This window comes from Triticum dicoccoides, chromosome 3A, assembly GCF_002162155.2.
Source record: "Triticum dicoccoides isolate Atlit2015 ecotype Zavitan chromosome 3A, WEW_v2.0, whole genome shotgun sequence".
Lineage (NCBI taxonomy): Eukaryota > Viridiplantae > Streptophyta > Magnoliopsida > Poales > Poaceae > Triticum > Triticum dicoccoides.
In genome coordinates, this window is record NC_041384.1 from 627846274 (window position 1) to 627866139 (window position 19866).

The window sequence follows — 19866 nt, forward strand, 5'->3', positions numbered from 1 at the left end:
GGAGGAAAACTCGTGTGCATCACCTGTCAATTCTAGGAATTAAACTCGGGTCGTTAGGCTGCACAACCGCATGCCCAACCACTGAGCCAAGGCTCTTTATTCAACTTAAATGGGTAGGAAACATATATAATAGCCATTTTGAAAATACCCCATATAAGGAAAAGTATTTTTAAAATGATTAACATGCAAGATAATAGCATGTTAGATTCTACACATTTTTCTGAGCGATTTCCATATATAACATGTTAATTTTGTGTTAATGTTTGAAAGATATGAATATTTTAAAAAGTACTTGAATCTGCAAAAAAATAGAGAGTAGCTGGGCCGAATTACAACACTGTGCAACCCATCTACTAACGACCCTTGGGCGAGACAGTTCTCTCTTACGCCAACTGGAATTCAGAGAATAAAAGACAGGAAAATGGAGTAGCAGGAATCAAACTCAGGTTTCCTTAGTAGAAGAGAATGGCTCCGACCAGTCGGGTTATTGTTCACTTGTGATTTGTAAGGGCTTGATGTATATGAACTAAACGCGACATGCGCTGACTTAAGTAAAAAAACGAATTCTTTTTTCCCCTTACGGGTGTCATGGGTGGATAATTTTTGTCAGCTTCAAGGGTAGTTTGATGACGTACGAACAGAAGCACTAATGATTTTATTATTAGGTTAAGATGGTCTGTGGCGTTGTTCCTCTTCAGCCTGAGAATGTGGTTATTTCTATGTCTCCCGTTGACTCTTAGGTGAAAGAATTTGGTATTGGCGTCATCCTTCTTAATGTTTTGCAATGCGAGTGCATATCTTCTTGCGCGCATGCTCAACCGCAGCAATGCTGATGACACGGCATGACGAGAGTCTTGAGAAATGTCCATGCGGAGGATGACGAGGAGGATGGCATGAAGATGCAACTTTGCCTTGGAGAAGATCCCCTTGCTCCATCTCCCAAGATTCCACCCCATATGCTTCAGCTTATGGAATGGCCACTGATAAGGCGCTGTGATCGCAAGGCTCCTCCTAGGCCTTTGAAACAACGTCAAAGAAGCATGGGAGACACGACCAAAAGTTCTCGAATTTGAAGCATCTGTCCCTTGGGCCCTTTGTCATCAGCTTGGAGGAGAGGGCAATGATCCGATAACACTGAAGACAAAGCGAGAAGCACCTGGGATCCAAAATGCATGTCCCAATCAGTGTTGTAGAAGACCGGGTCAAGTTTGCACAAGGTGGGGTTAAGCCTGTCGTTGCTTCAAGTGAAGTGTCTCTTCTGAAGGTGAATCTCCTCTGAGGCAACTCGGGGGCAACCCTAGCACCGCCACCGCAGTTCCCCCTCCCTCTCCCTCCTCTCCGCCACTGCCAAAGGGCTCCCGACGTTCGGCGCGTGTCCCTGATGATGGTGGCGGCAGGGATCTGGCGCCTCCTCCTCGGATGGAGGGCCGTGATTCCCAGGGCGGCGGCCCCAGTCGATGGCGTGCGGCACGACCTGAGTGACGGGCGGCGCCGGCGGGTGCTGGTGGGTGGCCTCCCATGACTACATGGGCAGCGTGGAGGTCGCGGTCGAAGGCGCAGCGGCGACTCCTCGCAGTCCGCCGGGCACCTTAGTGAAGCTTCAGTGTCGGCCCGATCTGCTCTGATCCATGCTGGCATTGGTCCCTGGCGACGGTGTCCATCGTCCCGTGGTGCCAGATGGCCGGATCTGGCGTTTGGGTGTGGTTCCGCGGGAACCCCCTGGCCAGCGTGGCGGCCCCCCAAAGTCGACGTCTCTGGCACCAATCCCCTCCTTGGAGGCTCTGGGGTGGACCCTCCCCCTTCCGCCTCCTCCCTGAGCTCCGGCGAAAGCCGGTTCTCCCCTGGTCTGGCCGGTGTGCACCTTCTTGAAGGCAGCGGTCGGGATTTGCTCTTGGTGGTGGAGCGGTCGGTGTCTTGGCTCCGAAGCATGGCGGCCTGGTTGTCCTGCTCTTCATGCTCGGTTTCGCCCTTGCATTGTGAAGCATCTTTGGTCTTCGTCATGGTTGCGCGCCTTCGTCCGACAGCTCGTGCCCCATGCTCCGTACTGCCTCTACCGACTTTGGTTCTCGTCGGGTTGGCCTTCCATTGCTCGTGGGTCAGCGTTGTCTGCTTCTCCTTTGGCAGGTCGGTCACCTTGAGCTGGGCTATGTGTAGCCACTCTGGTCGCCGGTGCGGCACTCATTGAACCTGGGTGAAAGGGTAGTGGCCCTTTGCGACGGTGGAGACAACTCAAGTGTTGCCCAAGTTTGGCCGAGGATGTAGCCGGCGCTCAATGCTTGCACGGCGTGTCCCTCCTCCCGAGTACCTAGTTGGCTAGTTGGTGTACGCGTAGTGCTGGTCGTCGGCAACGGTGCTCTGTTGTTGCCATTGTGTTGTTCTGCCTAGTACCTTGTATCTTCTTTCCGCTTTGCTTTGCATTCGTCCCCTTTGTAATGTGGTGCCTTTATAATCCTGGCCGGTTGATGGCTTTGTTAATTCAAAGTCGGGCTAGGTTTGAGCTCTCTTCAAGCTCGGCCAGCGCCTTTTCTCTAAAAAAATCTCTTTGAGTTCGCAGGAGTAAGGGTAGCCCAGAAGCGGTTGATGCGGGTGCGGTTAACAACTTCGTTTGTTCTTATCGCGAGCTCAGTAAATTTGGTTGAAGTCATCCATGGCGATCCATTTAGTTCACTAGGAGGCTTTTGCGCGATCAACTCGTTGAAGAAGTCGTCCTTCCTGTTGGCGGCCGTGGGTCCGTAGACAGTAAGTGATCTTGAAGGACGAATCAGAAAGAAGCACATGGCCCGTCGCTGAAAGATAGAATTCGGAAGCGTGGATGTCAGATACACGGACAACCCCATCAACCCTTCCTCATGGAGTTGCCGCCGCACTGCTACCCGAAACCATCATCTCGGCTTACAACAAAGATCCCGGAGCCGCTACCCGACGTACGCCACCCATGACGGTGGGAGAACTCCACACAACAGCCAAAAGATGAACCTCCAAAGCGACGCCTCCAAGAAGATTACGATGTAGGCGCCGCCGCCGCCCACTCCAGAAAGCTGGAGTAGCAGACGCACTAGTACAAATAGTTATCAACTACAGAAATATGAAAAGAAAATGGCAACTATTCATAGCAACAAATGGCATATAGACCCACATAGCCTATACGAGTACTACTTTGTGTACAGTTCAGAAAATCTTAGCATGCATCTAAATAACTTGTGATGTTGATTTCATCTTCACCTATGGTGCGTTCGACCATATAGATTCCATTTCCCTGAGAAAATCATATTCAGATTTCTCAGGTAGGTCAGCCTACCTGAACTCAGCACGAGAATACAACTTTTCCTCATCTTTGCTTTGCAACACCAAGGGCTTCCCCTAAGTTTCGTCCGTGTCTCACTATCCTCTACCCCGTCTTGGACCTCTGATTCACATACAGTTCTCGGTTCTGCAAATTGCAGTTAACTAGTTCTGACATAAATGAATGATGTACTTACGGAGTCCTTTATAATTAATGAGTGTTTTACTGCCATGTTACCGATGCTGATCTTGGTTATCACTTGTCAGGCGGCTAGTACTGGTAAGGCCATTGCTCATCTTCGGGCTGAGTAGTTGAAGTTCCCTGTGCCATATAGTAGAAACAGTTATAAAGATGTGCACCTAAACTGAAGACAAGTGCCACAACGTTGAAATGGATTGAAAGATCATGCGTTCAGTGGCGATAGAAATATCGCAATACAAAGACTTTGCAAATATTGTACCCTTCGAACGATACACATGTGTACTTATTAGTACCTACCAACAAATGCAAGTTCCATATCAGAACATGATTAGTCGTCCTAAAATAAATGACATGATTAAGGTTAAGTACAGTGGTTCTGCGGTTTTAAAATAAAATGAATATTTGTTCTGTTAACTCTTTCCACACTTGAAAGCTTCAACTGGACAGTTTTGGACAGTTTCAGAGAAATATGAGCAAACAAGCAAAGTAACTATATGGTGTGTACAATGGTTGCGTTGTCAACAAGACAATCCACTAATCCCGCACATAATTAATCAGAATAACAAAATATATTCTTATTCCCCTTCCCAGGACAGAATAAAATTACAATTATCAATATTATCTAGAAGGGGTTAATTGGGGAGTGAAGCAACAATATAAATAAAAAGCCCATGCTCATATTGTTGTGGCAATGAATACTAACTTTTTTGTTTATAAATAAAATGGGATGTTGGTACTTTGGACATTGTGATACAATTTCTCTTCCTTCCTCTCGACATCCTGATATAAAAGTATCTACAAGGTTCATACGCAAACAATCGAGCAAATGTCGCTTTCAAAATTTCACAAGACCTTTGATCAGAAAACTAACTTCTTTTGTACTTGCTGATTTGCAGGCCATTATTAGTCCTTCCAAGCCAGCAGGCCTGTGGTCAAATTTCTGCTGCAGCTGGTCCTGCCCCTCCTTTCCCTTTTTCATCTTGAAACGAAATGGCAGAATTATACTTTATAAAGATAAAGATAAGGCAATTTTTTTTAAAGGAGGACGTCTGTCGGCCTCTGCATTATTGAGATGCACACAACCATATTTATTTATCGACAAGCATGGCAATAAGAACGATAAAGAGAAATATTACATCATTTCATTTAAACTACACAAAAGTGGCATCGCTACGTACTGCATAATTTACTGTTTAGATTTACAACAGTTTATACTGCATCATTTACTGTTTACTACTAAAGAATCAGGGTTCTTTGATAAGTAAGGCTATGTTTGGGTACTTAGGAATTAATCAGCTAGGGCATGAATTAACCAGCAAATGTCTACTTTGCATAAACCTTAAGGGGTGGAAACATATACCTTTCTCTATAATTAACTGCTCAATTAATTATCAGGATTTGAGTATAGCTACCTAGGTAAGTTACCTCATCACCTTGCTTCAGCAATTGCTGCTGCTGTCGCTGCATCTGGATGGCAGCCGCAGCGGCAACCGCATGATCAGTGAGCCCAATCTTCATTGACTTTGGCATCTTTACCTCCATATTGCCGTTAGTTGAAGGCTCACGCAATACTGTCGATGTTGTGGCAGCGGCAGTCTGCCGTGGCTGTGTCTGATAGAAGACCTTTGATACAATCAACTCCCCTTCCTTCTCGTCCTCTAGGTCGCCGAGGTGGTACTGGTGCATCACCCAATTAGTCTTCTCTGCCTTTCGTGTCTTGCCGAAGTTGATGTACAAGACTAGGATCTTCTTGCACCCCTTGTGCTGTCCGCACACCATCAGCGGCCGTGTCTTGCCAGTCTTGTGCCACCGCGTCTCGGCACCATTTTTACTGTTGGATAACTCAGTCTCTGCGTGGATCTTTCTCCTCTTCCTCGTGCCTGTGGTGTAGGCCTTTGATGGTCTGTGGAAAAAGTGTTTGCTCTGGCCATTTCTGGTCACACCTGGTGATCAAGTACACATAGTTTGTTTCGATAAAGAAATATACAAGGGTTTAGGTGATCATAATTCAAGTTATAGGAGAATAGGTAGTACAGTAGTTATTGATTCAACCAAAACCTGAATGGATCTCTTTTTGTACGTACTGTATGGCTATGGGTCTCGATTCTCACCTGGGAGTTTCTCTGGATGGGTGTAGCAAATGCCATCTTCTCCCTCAATGGTGGGTATGAAGTCATCGATGAGGGAGTGAGCTCTCTTCATCACCTTGGACTCAAGGTGCTCAATCAGCTCCTGGTCCGTCGGATCGAACTTGACACCGGCAGGAAACCCAACCATGTCCTTCTTGCGATAGCGGCAACATGACATTCACCCCAGAAACAAACATCCCATGAGAGATTTAATTTAATTTATTTGTGCACACATGCACTCAAGGGCTGAACAAGATAAGCTGTATTTAATTAATATATATGTACCGGCTTGTGGTGGAGCTCATGGCCGCAGTTGGCGCAGTGCTGGGAAGCAAAGAACCCCTGCTCCTGGAGCTTAGCGTCGATCATGTACTTGGAGTACCCTGGGTGACCCTTGTCCATGAGTTGCTATACATGGATGATACGCTAATTGATATCAGTAAAGAATTAATCTCAATTCAATAAACATGCATCAGAACTTGAGAAGTAACAAATAGAAGGCCCAAGACAGGAGGAGATCAAGCAACCTAAAGAGAGATCAGCTCAGATAAAGCCAGCAGAAGTACGTGAAGATAACAACAATTCAAAGGCAGGTATTTTGCACCAATTAATTAGTTATTTGGTATTACAGGAGATGGACCGTATTTCAACTCAAGTCCCCATCGCTGAAAGGATTGTCATAATAATTCTATATATTTAGTTCTTTTTAATCTTCTGAATATTGGCTGAGCGTCCAGAAATTGAACACTGAAGTACAATACTTTCATGAACTGCTGCCCCTGCTCGCCCATAAATCCACAACTAATACAAAATTCCAACTAAATTAACCCCTGGATGGTAGGAACTGTATGCACCTGAGCCAGATAAAAATCTGAGCTGATCTAATAAAAATCAAATCCAGCGAGCAGGAAAGATATTTCTCCTTCACCTAAGGTCCAAGGGCAACTATTCTTGATGGCATTTGCAGCAAATTGAACTTTCCCAAATTATTTTTCTCTGGGGAATTTTCGGGTGAATCAAAAGACAAACCATCCGTTAGCACCGCACTACCAAAATCGAAACTATATCGAAAGGCCAAGGTTATGTTCGTTGTAATTAACAAGCTCGACGGAAGTAATGGCGCACGGCCATGAGATCTGCCGCGAATCAATCTCAGCAAGCGAACGGAAAATAGAAGAGGCGGCTGGGCGAACTGCGGAGTGAGAGGAGCTCACATGGAGGGTGAAGAGCCGATTTTCGGAGGCGCCTTGCGGCCTGCGCTGCTCCGCAGGAAGCCGCCGGTGGATCGATCCAGGCAGCCGACGGGGTGGGAGAGAGACGAAGCGGGGGAGCAGCCGAGGAGAGGAAGAGCAGCAGATCGAGATGATGGATATCAGAGCGGGGAACTGCTCTTCCTTGCAACGCAAGGCAGCACAGGCTGGTTGGAGACTTGGCGTGCTGGGGCGGAGCGTCCACGAGGAGGAACGAGGTAGACTGGGAAACCAGGTGGGAACTGGGAATGGGAAGCCCATTTTCTTTTTCTTTTTCTTTTTCTATTTTTCTTTAACAGAAGGGAAGGGCGCTGTTGTGTTTTAGTACTCCCTCCTTTCCTTTTTTTTAGTCTGCATATAAATTTTCTCTGATGTTAAGCTTTTAATTTTTTTTACCAACTTTACATGAAAAAAATATCAGCGTTTAAAATACGAAATGAATATCATTAGATGCACCAAAAATTAATTTCCGTGCTATATAACTTTAGTATCATAGATGTCGATAATTTTTACTATAAATTGGATCAACTTTGTGTGGTTTGACTTTAAATAAACCTTATAGATAACATAAAAGAAACGAAAAAAGTATCTATTAAGGCCCTGTTCGGAAGCTCTGTGGCTTCCCGAAATCACTGGCTCCTGCTCTGCATTCATGCAGCTAGCTTCTTGAAGAAGTAGCGAATCGCTCGGCTGGCCGCAGCCTCGCATGCATGGGCTAGTAACACAGTAAGCCAGGCTAAGGTCTGTTCGGTCACTACTTAGGCCAGGTTTTATTGGCCTAGTTTGGTCTAGGTTAGCGAGACGCGCGGTCGCTCAGTTGCTCGGGCAGGTTTCTAGCTGCAATTTTGAGGAAACTCCCACTTATGGTTTTTGTGAAGCTGGGTCAGCGCTGCTCCTTGTCTCCGGGAAATTTGCACTCCAAGATTCACATCTCCGAGAAGGGGCCTTCTAGAAGTAGGAGCGTTCGGGCTGGCTTCACGCAACAATTTTAAACTGTATAATTCCTTGTTTGACAGATCGATACACTTTGACACTAGCAATGTTATTTTTTGTGTGGCCTTTAATTTCATGGTTGCCGCCAGATTTAGTGAACTAATTAGTGCATACTAGATATAAAATGGTGATGGGTACTGGGGAGTTTCAATCAGCAATAATACAAGAAAAGTTTACTTTTGTCCTCCCCATAAATTATTATACGGTAGATTGGTAGTGTCAATGTGTCTATTGCCACGTTACTGATCTTATAGCATGGGCCAAGTTTGAAACAGACAACAGATACATTGAAAACTTAGGCTGAAGCATGTCCATTTATAATTTGACAAGCTTAAAATTATTGTTTTGTATTTCAGGTAGATCATGTGTTAATATTTACCTGCAGACTATTTTTCCTTTAGTGGGGATGTTGGATAAAAAATATGTTAATATTTACCTTCCTCTTTCATGCTCATTTCACATTTTCTAATTACAGTTTTCCTAGTGATGCTGAAATGATCTGGTTTAAAAATTTACAAGATTCATAAATCTGAAGTTAATATTGTTGATTTACCAATTGAGCTGACGTGGACCGAAAGTGGGCTGCAATATAATTGCGCCAGCCGGGTCTTGAACTCAAGACCTCTTGGCTCCGATACCATGTAGAAGTGCATGCTCTAGCCAATGCAACCAAAAGACCGATCTGAGAAAAAGGGCCGGACATTATACTCCAACAGACTCTTGCAGGAGTGACTATGACCGTCGATCATAGTTGTCAACTTGCTTGACTTGTAGAAACTATCTAATGCTCTGATACTATTTTCAGCAATCCTATATGTAGTCGTCAACTGCACTCTGAAATACCTGGATCCATTCAGCAGTATTGAGTGATGATTTTTCTGTTTTCAATCGGTTGGAACCCCTTCCAGTTTGGTGCCAAAATTCGGTTTGAGCCATATTCATGTTGAAATATCCTCTCGCTGTGGCATAGAGCAAGAAAATTTTGTATTGTTGCATCTGGCTGCTGCCACGGGCACAGCTGACGATATGCCCTTTGCTGAACACCAGCCGGCTCGTTTGGTCTGGCCATATGCGCTCTATGCAGCGTGGCGGTGAGCCATGGCAGCAATCAACTGAGATCCTGGGCTTCTACCACCATGAATGTGAGTTCTGCAAAGGGACTTGCGGTGTTTTGTGTACCAGTTAAATTGTGAAACCCAATCAAAAGCCCTGTAAGGGCTTGTTTTTTATTGACAATTCCTTCGTATAAGTAGGGATTTTAGAGGGCAATTCCTATGTTTTTGGATAGACAATTCCTATATTGAAATTGCTGAAATTCTAGAGAAGGAATGTTCTCCCTATAACCCTTCCAGTGCGACCACGCTGGTCCTTGGCCGCCGTACCAGTATAGGCATGTCATGCTATTCAAACTTCAATGGCTGGGTTGCGGTAGCTGCCAGGAGCCCACAAGCCTGCAGGGCGCCCCTTGGGGGTGCCCCCCCCCCCGGCTTGTGGCGCCCTGACGGCCCCCCTTTGGTATTTTCTTCCGCCAATTTTTTTTATTAATTCTGGAATAATTCTTTGTAAATTTTCAGCTCCATTCAAGAACTTTTATTTTTGCACAAAAACAACACCATGACAATTCTACTGAAAACAACATCGGTTCGGATTTGTTTCATTCAAATCATGCAAATTAGAGTCCAAAACAAGAGTAAAAGTGTTTGGAAAAGTAGATATGACATCGACGTGGAATAGAAATGAAGTTGGACGACGGCCGGCCGCCGCCGTAGGATAGGTTTAGGGTAGGGTTTCTTTTGTTTGTTCTAAATGTTGAAATGTAATGAAACTTTGGCGTGTTTGCATGAATCTCGTCAGGTTTATATGAAAATCCGCTGTGTTTGCACGAATTCCGTCCGATTTATATTGAAAGTGTTTGAAATGTATGCAGACAGCGTTGGATGGCGGCCTCCCGCATCTATGTCTATGGACTGGTACCTCTGTCCGCAGACCGATGCGGTAGGAAATTTGCGGGTCATTATTGGAGATGACCTTAGCCAACGAAGCTTATTCCTCTCCTTCTCATTGGTATACACATTTTCTAAATCACACATTTCACATTCCTCTCCTTTTCTTTCGTATAGTAGAAAATAGACACCTTTCTCTCAAAAGAATGCAAGAGCAACTTTAGTAGACCCTTTATAACCGGAATAAGGGCAGAGAAAAGCGTGTTTTAAGGGCTGAAATCGGTTGCGGCCCAACAGAGTCCGTAAACTCGAGCGGTAAAAGAGAATATCGGGCTTTGTTCCGCGTGCAGCCGATTTCGGCCCTCAAACCGTAAAACCACACAACACAATTGACCATGATTTTGACAAATAAAACACAAATTCTAAGAATTCAAACACATTTTTGATGATATTTGAACATAGTTTTCGTGCCACAACCCGGAAGACATGGCATCCATCATCCTCATCATCACAAGATGAAATCTTCACAGCCGCCATTGGCACCACCACTTGCCGAACCACCACCGAACCTTGGCACCACATGGCCTCTTGTAGCTAGCCTCCTCCTCTCCAAGATCTCCAACCTTACAATGTCATGTCATTCTTTGGTGACCTCATCCATCTCATTAATGTCGATCTATGGTATGTCGTCAAGAACGACGTTCCTAAGACTGGTGAAGGTGTCATCCCTGCTGATGTCAAGAAGTTCGTTCAACTGGATTCTACTGCCAAGAACATCATCTCTGGTCATCTGACCAAAGGACATTATCGCCGTGTGAGTGCTCTGGAAACGTCGAAGCTAGTCTGGGACTGGCTCTCCAAGGTCAACGAAGGAGTCTCAACCCAGAGAGATCAAAGGATCAGTGTCCTTCGCAACCTCTTCAACCGCTTCAAGAGAAACGACAATGAGAATGTTCAGCTCACATTTGATCGCCTCACTGACATCACAAATGAGCTTCATGCTCTCGGCGCCACTGAGATCACCAAGCATGAAATCGTCAAGACACTCCTGAGATCACTTGACAGCTCTTTTGACACCCTAACCCTGATGATTCAAGAACGCCCTGACTTCAAGACACTCGATCCGTCTGACATACTTGAGAGGCTCAACACACATGATTTTCAGCTATCTGAGAAAAGAGATATCTATGGTCCCAACTATGGCCGAACTCGCGCTTTGAAGGCACAGGTTGTTTCCTCATCTGAAGAAGAATCTGACTGCAGTTCTGGTGATCCTGAAGACATTGGAAAGGAGCTTGCTATGCTTGTGAAGAAGTTCCAGAAATTCACCAAGAAGAAAGGCTTCAGAAAGTCTTCACGACCCAGCTCAAGAAATGATGAAGCTTCTACTCATGACCACAAGAAGAGAACATGCCACAAGTGCAAGAAACCTGGTCACTACATCTCCGAGTGTCCGCAGTGGGACAATGAAAACAAGAAGAAGAAGAAGAAGAAGAAGAAGAAGAAGAAGAAGAAGAAGAAGACGAAGAAGAAGAAGAAGAAGAAGAAGAAGAAGAAGAAGAAGAAGAAGAAGAAGAAGAAGAAGAAGAAGAAGAAGAAGAAGAAGAAGAAGAAGAAGAAGAAGAAGAAGAAGAAGAAGAAGAAGAAGAAGAAGAAGAAGAAGAAGAAGAAGAAGAAGAAGAAGAAGAAGAAGAAGAAGAAGAAGAAGAAGAAGAAGAAGAAGAAGAAGAAGAAGAAGAAGAAGAAGAAGAAGAAGAAGAAGAAGAAGAAGAAGAAGAAGAAGAGCAAGGAATATGATTTTGATGACAAGAAGAAGAAGAAATCCTCAAAGTCTTCTTCCAAGTCTTCTTCCAAGTCTTCATCAAAGTCTTCATCACACAAGAAGAGCTCATCTGGCAAGGCTCGTGCTCTTGTTGGCAAGGAGATGGATTCAGAGGAGGAGTCTGCTTTTGAGGAGGCGGAGGTGGAGTCTGAGGAGGAGTCCGACTCTGGCGTTGCAAGTCTGGCTCTAGCTACAGCCTACGTTGCCAAGTCCATCTTCAACACTGAAGACAATGGCTCCATCACTTACGCTAATGCTAATGACAAGGACGACTCCGCTCCCACCTACTGCTTCATGGCACGTGATGCCAAGGTAAACTCACGCGATGCTTACTTTCAAACATCAAGTGAAGATGACTCTGATTGTGAATCCAAACCCAGCTACAAAACACTTGCTAAAATTGCAACTGAACAATAGAAAGCTATGGAACATATTCAAAAACTGTTAGACAAAAGCGATGACCTGTTGGACGCGGGAATGACCCAATCTCAGTCCTTAATTGAAGACATAAAAAATCTTCATGTTAAGTATGAGGAACTTGAAAGTCATCATGAAACACTCTCAACAACTTATGAAAAGCTTTCCTATGATTATCTTTAAAGAAAGCAAGAACTTGAGAAATTGAGAGCAGTTCATGAAGATCTTCAAAAAAAATGAGTCACTTCGCGCTCAACAGATCAGTCCCGCTCAGGAAGGATTTGAACCACCATGTCTAAAATGCCTTGAGTGTGATAACGCTACTTCTGTTGCTGAATGTTCTACTATTGCTACTGTTGCAATATCTTCAACTATTGATGTGGTAACTAACCCCTCTGCTGAGGATGCCACTGCTATTGCTGATGAAAATGCTAGGTTGAAGACATTGCTTGAGACAGGGATGTACAAAAGTCTCAAAGGGCATCAGACACTATGTGATGTCCTCAAAAGGCAGATTCTGAACCGAAACCCTAGGAAAGAGGGTGTTGGGTTCGAGAGGAAAATGAATGTTGATGGTTCTTACTGGAAGCCTGAGCAGTACCCCAAAACCACATGGGTTGCTACAAAGGAACCTTCAGTGGATCCATCCACCCTATCTAGCTTCACTTGTGCTAACCCTATTATCATTGATGAATCCTTTGATGCAAACTATAAACTATTTAAGAATCAGAATGGTGAAGTGTTTGTCGGGTATATTGGTACTAACTGTAGGAATGGGCCACCCATGAAGAAAATCTGGGTGCCCAAAAGGGGCGAGACTCGTCTGCTCCCCGCTTGTGCGCCCATCTGTGCTCCCGCATACGTGACTTGATTTGATTGGAACAAAATAAGGCCCGGCCCCACCCCCTTAAAATCGGGGGGAGATGATTAGATTAGAAAGGAAAAAAGGAAAAAAGACAGCCGTAGGATGAGGTGGGAGCACGGATGGGAGCATGGAAAGGGAGCAGGCAAGCCAGATCCGCCCAAAAGGTGTCTGGAGAATCTTCCTGTGAATTTCATCATCACACCACAAGGGAAGAAGAAAAACCCCGGATCAAAGGCTTCATATGGTCCAAAGGCTTCATACAGACACAGGACTCACCCGAGTCACCCTAACACCAATATTTTGCAGGAAAATCATACTCAAACTTATGAATATGAGCGCGGATCATCAAACCACTATGTTCATAAGACTAAGAACTACTCTGCTTATTCATATGAGTACTATTAGCCTCCTGTAAAGCTATTTGCTAGGGCCCCAAAGCCAAAGTTCTCAGATGCTGCACTTAGACTCATTGCTTCGAAGCCACCCCTGAAGATGTGGGTGGTTAAGAAGACTTAACTCTCTTTCGCAAGGAAAGGTCTCCAGCCGGAAATCAAAGGCGTCAGATGCTATTGCTGGGGACCTAAAACATCTTGTGGGGCGCAAGATAAAATACCCAAATGGTCTTATTATGTATTTCGTTTCTGAGTCGCTTGCCATTTATCCTATCAGTCCTAACCTGGATCTGAGATTTCATAATCCACTTGCTCGTCAAATGTTTATGCTTCACAATACTCTTCGTGAAGCCTATCCCCCTAACTGCACTGTAGGGTATGACACCAGCTGCTTCAGAATGGATTATGGACAGCGGATGCACTAATCATATGACTGGTGATCGAAGTCTTCTCATGGACTCAACCTTACGTCCATCTGACTAGAGTCACATCACATTTGCTGACACTGGTAAAAGCAAGGTATTGGGTCTAGGTAGAGTTGCAATCTCAAAGGATCAGCACATGGATAAAGTGATGCTTGTTGAATCCCCTGGCTTCAACTTAATGTCTGTCTCAATGCTTTGCGATTTGAACATGATTGTGATATTTGGAAAATATCGTTGCCTTGTTCTAATGGAATCTGACAAGTCTCTAGTCTTTGAAGGGTATCGGAAAGATGATTTGTACATGGTAGATTTCTCAGCAGGACCACAGCTTGTCGTATGTCTTCTTGCAAAAGCTTCAGAATGCTGGCTCTGGCATTGGAGGCTAGGGCATGCTAGCATGAGGAACTTGCATACTCTCGCAAAGAAGAAGCACGTCATAGGCATTAAGGGCGTCAAGTTCAAGAAGGATCACTTATGCGGTGCCTGTGAAGCTGGAAAGATGACGAGGGCCAAGCATCCCTCGAAGACAATCATGACTACATCACATCCCTTCAAGCTGCTTCACATGGACCTATTTGGCCCTACTCATTACTCCACTCTTACTACTACTGCTTGTCTCTATAGCTTCATTATAGTTGATGACTACTCCAGATATACCTGGGTGCATATAATTCTCTACAAGACTGAAGTGCAGGATGTCTTCAGAAGATTCGCAAATCGTGCCATGACGAACTATGGCATCAAGATCAAGCACATAAGAAGTGACAACGACACAGAGTTCAAGAACACCGGCCTCGGCACTTATCTTGATACATTGGGCATCACTCATGAATTCTCAGCTCCATACACACCTCAGCAGAATGGCATCATGGAGTGCAAGAACAGAACACTCGGTAAGATGGCTCGGATGATGCTTGATGAGTACAAGACTCCAAAAAATTTCTGGCCTGAAGCCATTGATACTGCATGCCATGTCATCAACCGTGTTTATCTTCACAAGCTTCTGGAGAAGACATCCTATGAACTCCTTACTGGTAAGAAGCCAAATGTCAGTTACTTCAGAGTATTTGGTGCTAGGTGCTGGATCAAGGATCCACATCACACTTCAAAATTTGCACCGAAAGCACATGAAGGTTTTATGCTTGGTTACGGAAAGGATTCACACTCCTACAGAATCTTCAACCTCTTTCACTATAAAGTGGTTGAAACTGTGGATGTGCGGTTCGATGAGACTAACGGCTCACAAAGAGAGCACCTGCCAAATGTGCTAGATGAAGTTCCACCTAGTGAGTCCATCAAGCTTATGGGAACTGGAGAAATCATACCGTCTGAAGCTCAGGCTGAAGAGGAACTTATCATTTCTGCACCTAATCAACCTGAAGACAATGCTCAGCCTGAAGACAATCCTCCTAATGATGACAACGATCAGCAACAGCAAAATCTTCGTCCAGTTCATCCTCGTGTTGCAAATGAAGTACAGATTGAGAAGATAATTAATAGCATCAATGCACCTGGTCCACTCACTTGTTCAAGAGCAACACAGCTAGCAAATTTCTGTGGGCACTTTGCATTTGTCTTAATATCTGAACCCAAGAAAGTAGATGAAGCCTTCATGGAACCTGAATGGATTCAGGCTATGCAAGAAGAGCTTCAATAGTTCGAGCTGAAGAATGTGTGGGAATTGGTCAAGCGTCCTGATCCTCGTAAACACAATATCATAGGCACTAAATGGATATATCGCAACAAGCAAGATGAGCATGGTCAAGTTTTTAGAAACAAGGCTCGTCTCGTTGCTCAAGGATACACTCAAGTTGAAGGGATTGACTTTGATGAAACATTTGCTCCCGTGGCTAGGCTTGAAGCCATTCGCATACTGCTAGCCTACGCAAATCATCATAACATCCTTCTGTATCAAATGGATGTGAAGAGTGCCTTTCTCAATGGCAAGATTGAAGAAGAAGTGTATGTTGCACAACCGCCTGGCTTTGAAGATCCAAAACATCCTGTTATGGTATACAAGCTCAATAAGGCACTGTATGGCCTCAAACAAGCCCATCGCGCTTGGTATGACACACTCAAAGATTTTCTGAAGAGCAAAGGCTTCAAACCTGGTTCCCTGGATCCCACACTATTCACGAAGACATATGATGGTGAACTGTTTTTGTGCCAAATATATGTGGATGACATTATCTTCGGATGCACTAATCAAAAATACAGTGATGAGTTTGGACACATGATGCAAGAGCAATATCAGATGTCCATGATGGGTGAGCTGAAGTTCTTTCTTGGTCTTCAAATCCGTCAGCAAAGCAACGGCATCTTCATATCTCAAGAGAAATACCTCAAAGACTGCCTGAAGAAGTTTGGAAAGCAAGACCGCAAAGGTTACACGACGCCAATGCCAACCAAAAGTCATCTGGGTCCCGACGACAATGGTAAAGAGTTCAATCAAAAGGTATACCACTCCATGATTGGTTCTTTGCTTTATTTATGTGCATCTAGGCCAGATATAATGCTTAGTGTTTGCATGTGTGCCCGATTCCAAGCGACACCAAAGGAATCGCATCACTTAGCTGTGAAGCGAATTCTTCGATATTTGGCTTACACCCCAACACTAGGATTATGGTATCCAAAGGGCTCAGAGTTTGATCTAGTTGGATTCTCAGATGCTGATTATGCTGGTGACAAGGTTGATCGCAAGTCTACATCAGGCACATGTCACTTTCTTGGATGATCTCTTGTCTATTGGTCTTCAAAGAAGCAGAACTGTGTATCTCTCTCCACTGCTGAATCTGAATACATTGCTGCTGGATCTTGTTGTGCTCAGCTTCTATGGATGAAGCAAACTCTCAAGGACTACGGCATCCATCTGAAGCATGTGCCACTCTACTGCGACAATGAAAGCGCCATCAAGATTGCCAACAACCCAGTTCAGCATTCAAAGACAAAGCACATTCAGATCCATCATCACTTTCTCAGAGATCATGTCATGAAGGAAGATATTGATATCATTCACGTCAACACTGAAGAGCAATTGGCAGATATCTTCACAAAGCCCTTGGATAAGAAAAGGTTTTGCAAGTTGCGGTGTGAGCTGAATATCTTAGAATCCTTGAATGTCCTATAATTGGACACACATCCTAACGCTTATGCATGTGATGACTTAGATGCGCAACACACGAAGTAACGTATATCTTCAACAATGAAGACATACACTCTAAGTGTGAATACATTAATGCGGAAATTGACTTTGGAGCGCCACGATAATTGTGCGCCGTGTCTGGGTCTAATACTTCCTATACGGTGGGTAACACCACCACCAACCTCTTGCTTGAAGTGTTTTTCATTTGACGTCTCATTTGCATAGTCTTCGCATTTGGTTTGTCTTCAACATTGCTTCGTCTTCGTGTTTATCTTCACAATGTTGATTTGGTATCATATTGGTATATACTTATATTAGTGTTCTGTCCTCTACAACATTCACTTATAGCTATGTCTTCTCGTTTGAATCTTTTGAACTAAGTGAATGTGATCGGACCCTAACCTCTCTATGCTTCCTTCTAAAATCTATCTATCCAAATCATTGATAACCCACAAGTATAGGGGATCGCAACAGTTTTCGATAAGTAAGAGTGTCGAACCCAACGAGGAGCTCAAGGTAGAACAAATATTCCCTCAAGTTCTATCGACCACCGATACAACTCTACGCACGCTTAGCGTTCGCTTTACCTAGAACAGGTATGAAACTAGAAGTACTTTGTAGGTGTTTTTGGATAGGTTTGCAAGATAATAAAGAGTACGTAAATAAAAAGTAGGGGCTGTTTAGATAAAGACACAACTAAGTTAGTTTTAATAAAGAGCTTTTTGTTACGAGGAAGTTATTTGTCCCTAGGCAATCGATAACTAGACCCAGACACGGAGGCATAAGCTAACTTACTTTCTCTACTTGGATCATATGCACTTATGATTGGAACTCTAGCAAGCATCCGCAACTACTAAAGATCATTATGGTAAAACCCAATCATAGCATTAAAGCATCAAGTCCTCTTTATCCCATACGCAACAACCCCCTTACTCGGGTTTGTGTTTCAGTCACTCACGCAACCCACTATAAGCGAATCATGAACGTATTGCAACACCCTACAGCGGGGATCCTCACGCTTGCGCGACACGGAGAGCACCATAGGACAGCACCAATAATAAAACATGCAACTCAAACCAATCTTGATCATCAAATAGCCCATAGGACAAAACGGATCTACTCAAACATCATAGGATAGCCATACACCATTGGGAAATAATATATAGCGTTGAGCACCATGTTTAAGTAGAGATTAAAACGGGTAAGAGAGAGGTTACACCGCTGCATAGAGGGGGAAGAGTTTGTGATGATGGCGGTGAAGTTGTTGGTGAAGATTGCGGTGATGATGATGGCCCCCGGTGGCACTCCGGTGCCACCGGAAGCGAGGGGGGAGAGCCTCCCTCCTTCTTCTTCTTCCTTGACCTCCTCCCTAGATGGGAGAAGGGTTTCCCCTCTAGTCCATGGCCTCCATGGCGTGGGAGGGGCGAGAGCCCCTCCGAGATTGGATCTGTCTCTCTGTCTCTCTCTGTTTCTGCGTTCCCAGATTCTTCCCTTTCACCGTTTCTTATATTCCCGGAGATCGGTAACTCTGATTGGGCTGAAATTTTAACACGATCTATATCCGGATATTAGCTTTCTTGCGGCGAAAGAAGGGCATCAACCGCCTTACGGGGTGGCCACGAGGGTCAGGGGCGCGCCTGCCCCCCCCCTGGGGCGCGCCCCCTGCCTCGTGGCCCCCTCGGGCATCGTCTCGTGTGGATTTTTCTTCCCAAAAATCATATATATTCCAAAAAAATCTCCGTCGGTTTTTATCCCGTTTGGACTCCGTTTGATATGGATATTCTGCGAAACAAAAAACATGCAACAAACAGGAACTGGCACTGGGCACTGGATCAATATGTTAGTCCCAAAAATAGTATAAAAAGTTGCCAAAAGCATATGAAAGTTGTAGAATATTGGCATGGAACAACCAAAATTATAGATACAATGAAGATGTATCAGCATCCCCAAGCTTAATTCCTGCTCGTCCTCGAGTAGGTAAATGATAAAAAGATAATTTTTGATGTGGAATGCTACCTAGCATAATCTTGATCACATATCTAATCATGGCATGAATATTAAGATACGAGTGATTCAAAGAAATAGTCTATCATTTGACATAAAAACAATAATACTTCAAGCCTACTAATAAAGCAATCATGTCTTTTCAAAATATCATGGCCAAAGAAATTTATCCCTACAAAATCATATAGTCTGGCTATGCTCCATGTTCACCACACAAAATATTCACATCATGCACAACCCCAATGACAAGCCAAGCAATTGTTTCATACTTTTGACGTTCTCAAACCTTTTCAACTTTCAGGGAATACATGAGCGTGAGCCATGGACATAGCACTATGGGTGGAATAGAATGGTGGTTGTGGAGAAGACAAAAAGGAGAAGATAGTCTCACATCAACTAGGCGTATCAACGGGCTATGGAGATGCCCATCAATAGATATCAATGTGAGTGAGTAGGGATTGCCATGCAACGGATGCACTAAGAGCTATAAGTGTATGAAAGCTCAAACTGAAATTAAGTGGGTGTGCATCCAACTTGCTTGCTCATGAAGACCTCGGGCGTTTGAGGAAGCCCATCGTCGGAATATACAAGCCAAGTTCTATAATGAAAATTCCCACTAGTATATGAAAGTGATAACTCAAGAGACTCTCTATATGAAGAACATGGTGCTACTTTGAAGCACAAGTGTGGTAAAAGGATAGTAACATTGCCCCTTCTCTCTTTTTCTCTTTTTTTGGGCCTTCTCTTTTTTTCGTCCGGGGTCTCATCCCGACCTGTGGGGGAATCATAGTCTCCATCATCCTTTCCTCACTGGGGCAATGCTCTAATAATGATAATCATCACACTTCTATTTACTTACAACTCAATATTACAACTCGATACTAGAACAAAAATATGACTCTATATGAATGCCTCCCACGGTGTACCAGGATGTGCAATGATATAGCGTAGCAATGACATCAAAAAACGGACAAGCCATGAAAACATCATGCTAGCTATC

General features: G+C 44.2%; 1 protein-coding gene across 4 annotated transcripts; it reads right to left on the reverse strand.

The window, feature by feature from the left end:
• Positions 1-2528: 2528 nt before the first annotated feature.
• LOC119272368 (NAC domain-containing protein 75-like) lies at positions 2529-7176 on the reverse strand. Of its 4 annotated transcripts, XM_037553871.1 has the most exons (8): positions 6828-7176; positions 5899-6021; positions 5596-5767; positions 4910-5427; positions 4337-4463; positions 3299-3430; positions 2929-3038; positions 2529-2786 (listed from the first exon to the last, which is right to left on the reverse strand). In XM_037553871.1, exons 1-8 carry the CDS (start codon positions 7122-7124, stop codon positions 2529-2531), a joined length of 1737 nt encoding a protein of 578 aa, XP_037409768.1. In that variant the 5' UTR covers positions 7125-7176. The 4 variants fall into 4 exon arrangements, with proteins under 4 accessions (XP_037409768.1, XP_037409770.1, XP_037409771.1 ...); XM_037553873.1 differs by lacking the exons at positions 2529-2786; positions 2929-3038 and adding an exon at positions 3521-3604 and having other exon boundaries at positions 3065-3430; positions 4356-4463; XM_037553874.1 differs by lacking the exons at positions 2529-2786; positions 2929-3038 and having other exon boundaries at positions 3065-3604; positions 4356-4463; positions 5596-5764.
• Positions 7177-19866: the final 12690 nt, after the last annotated feature.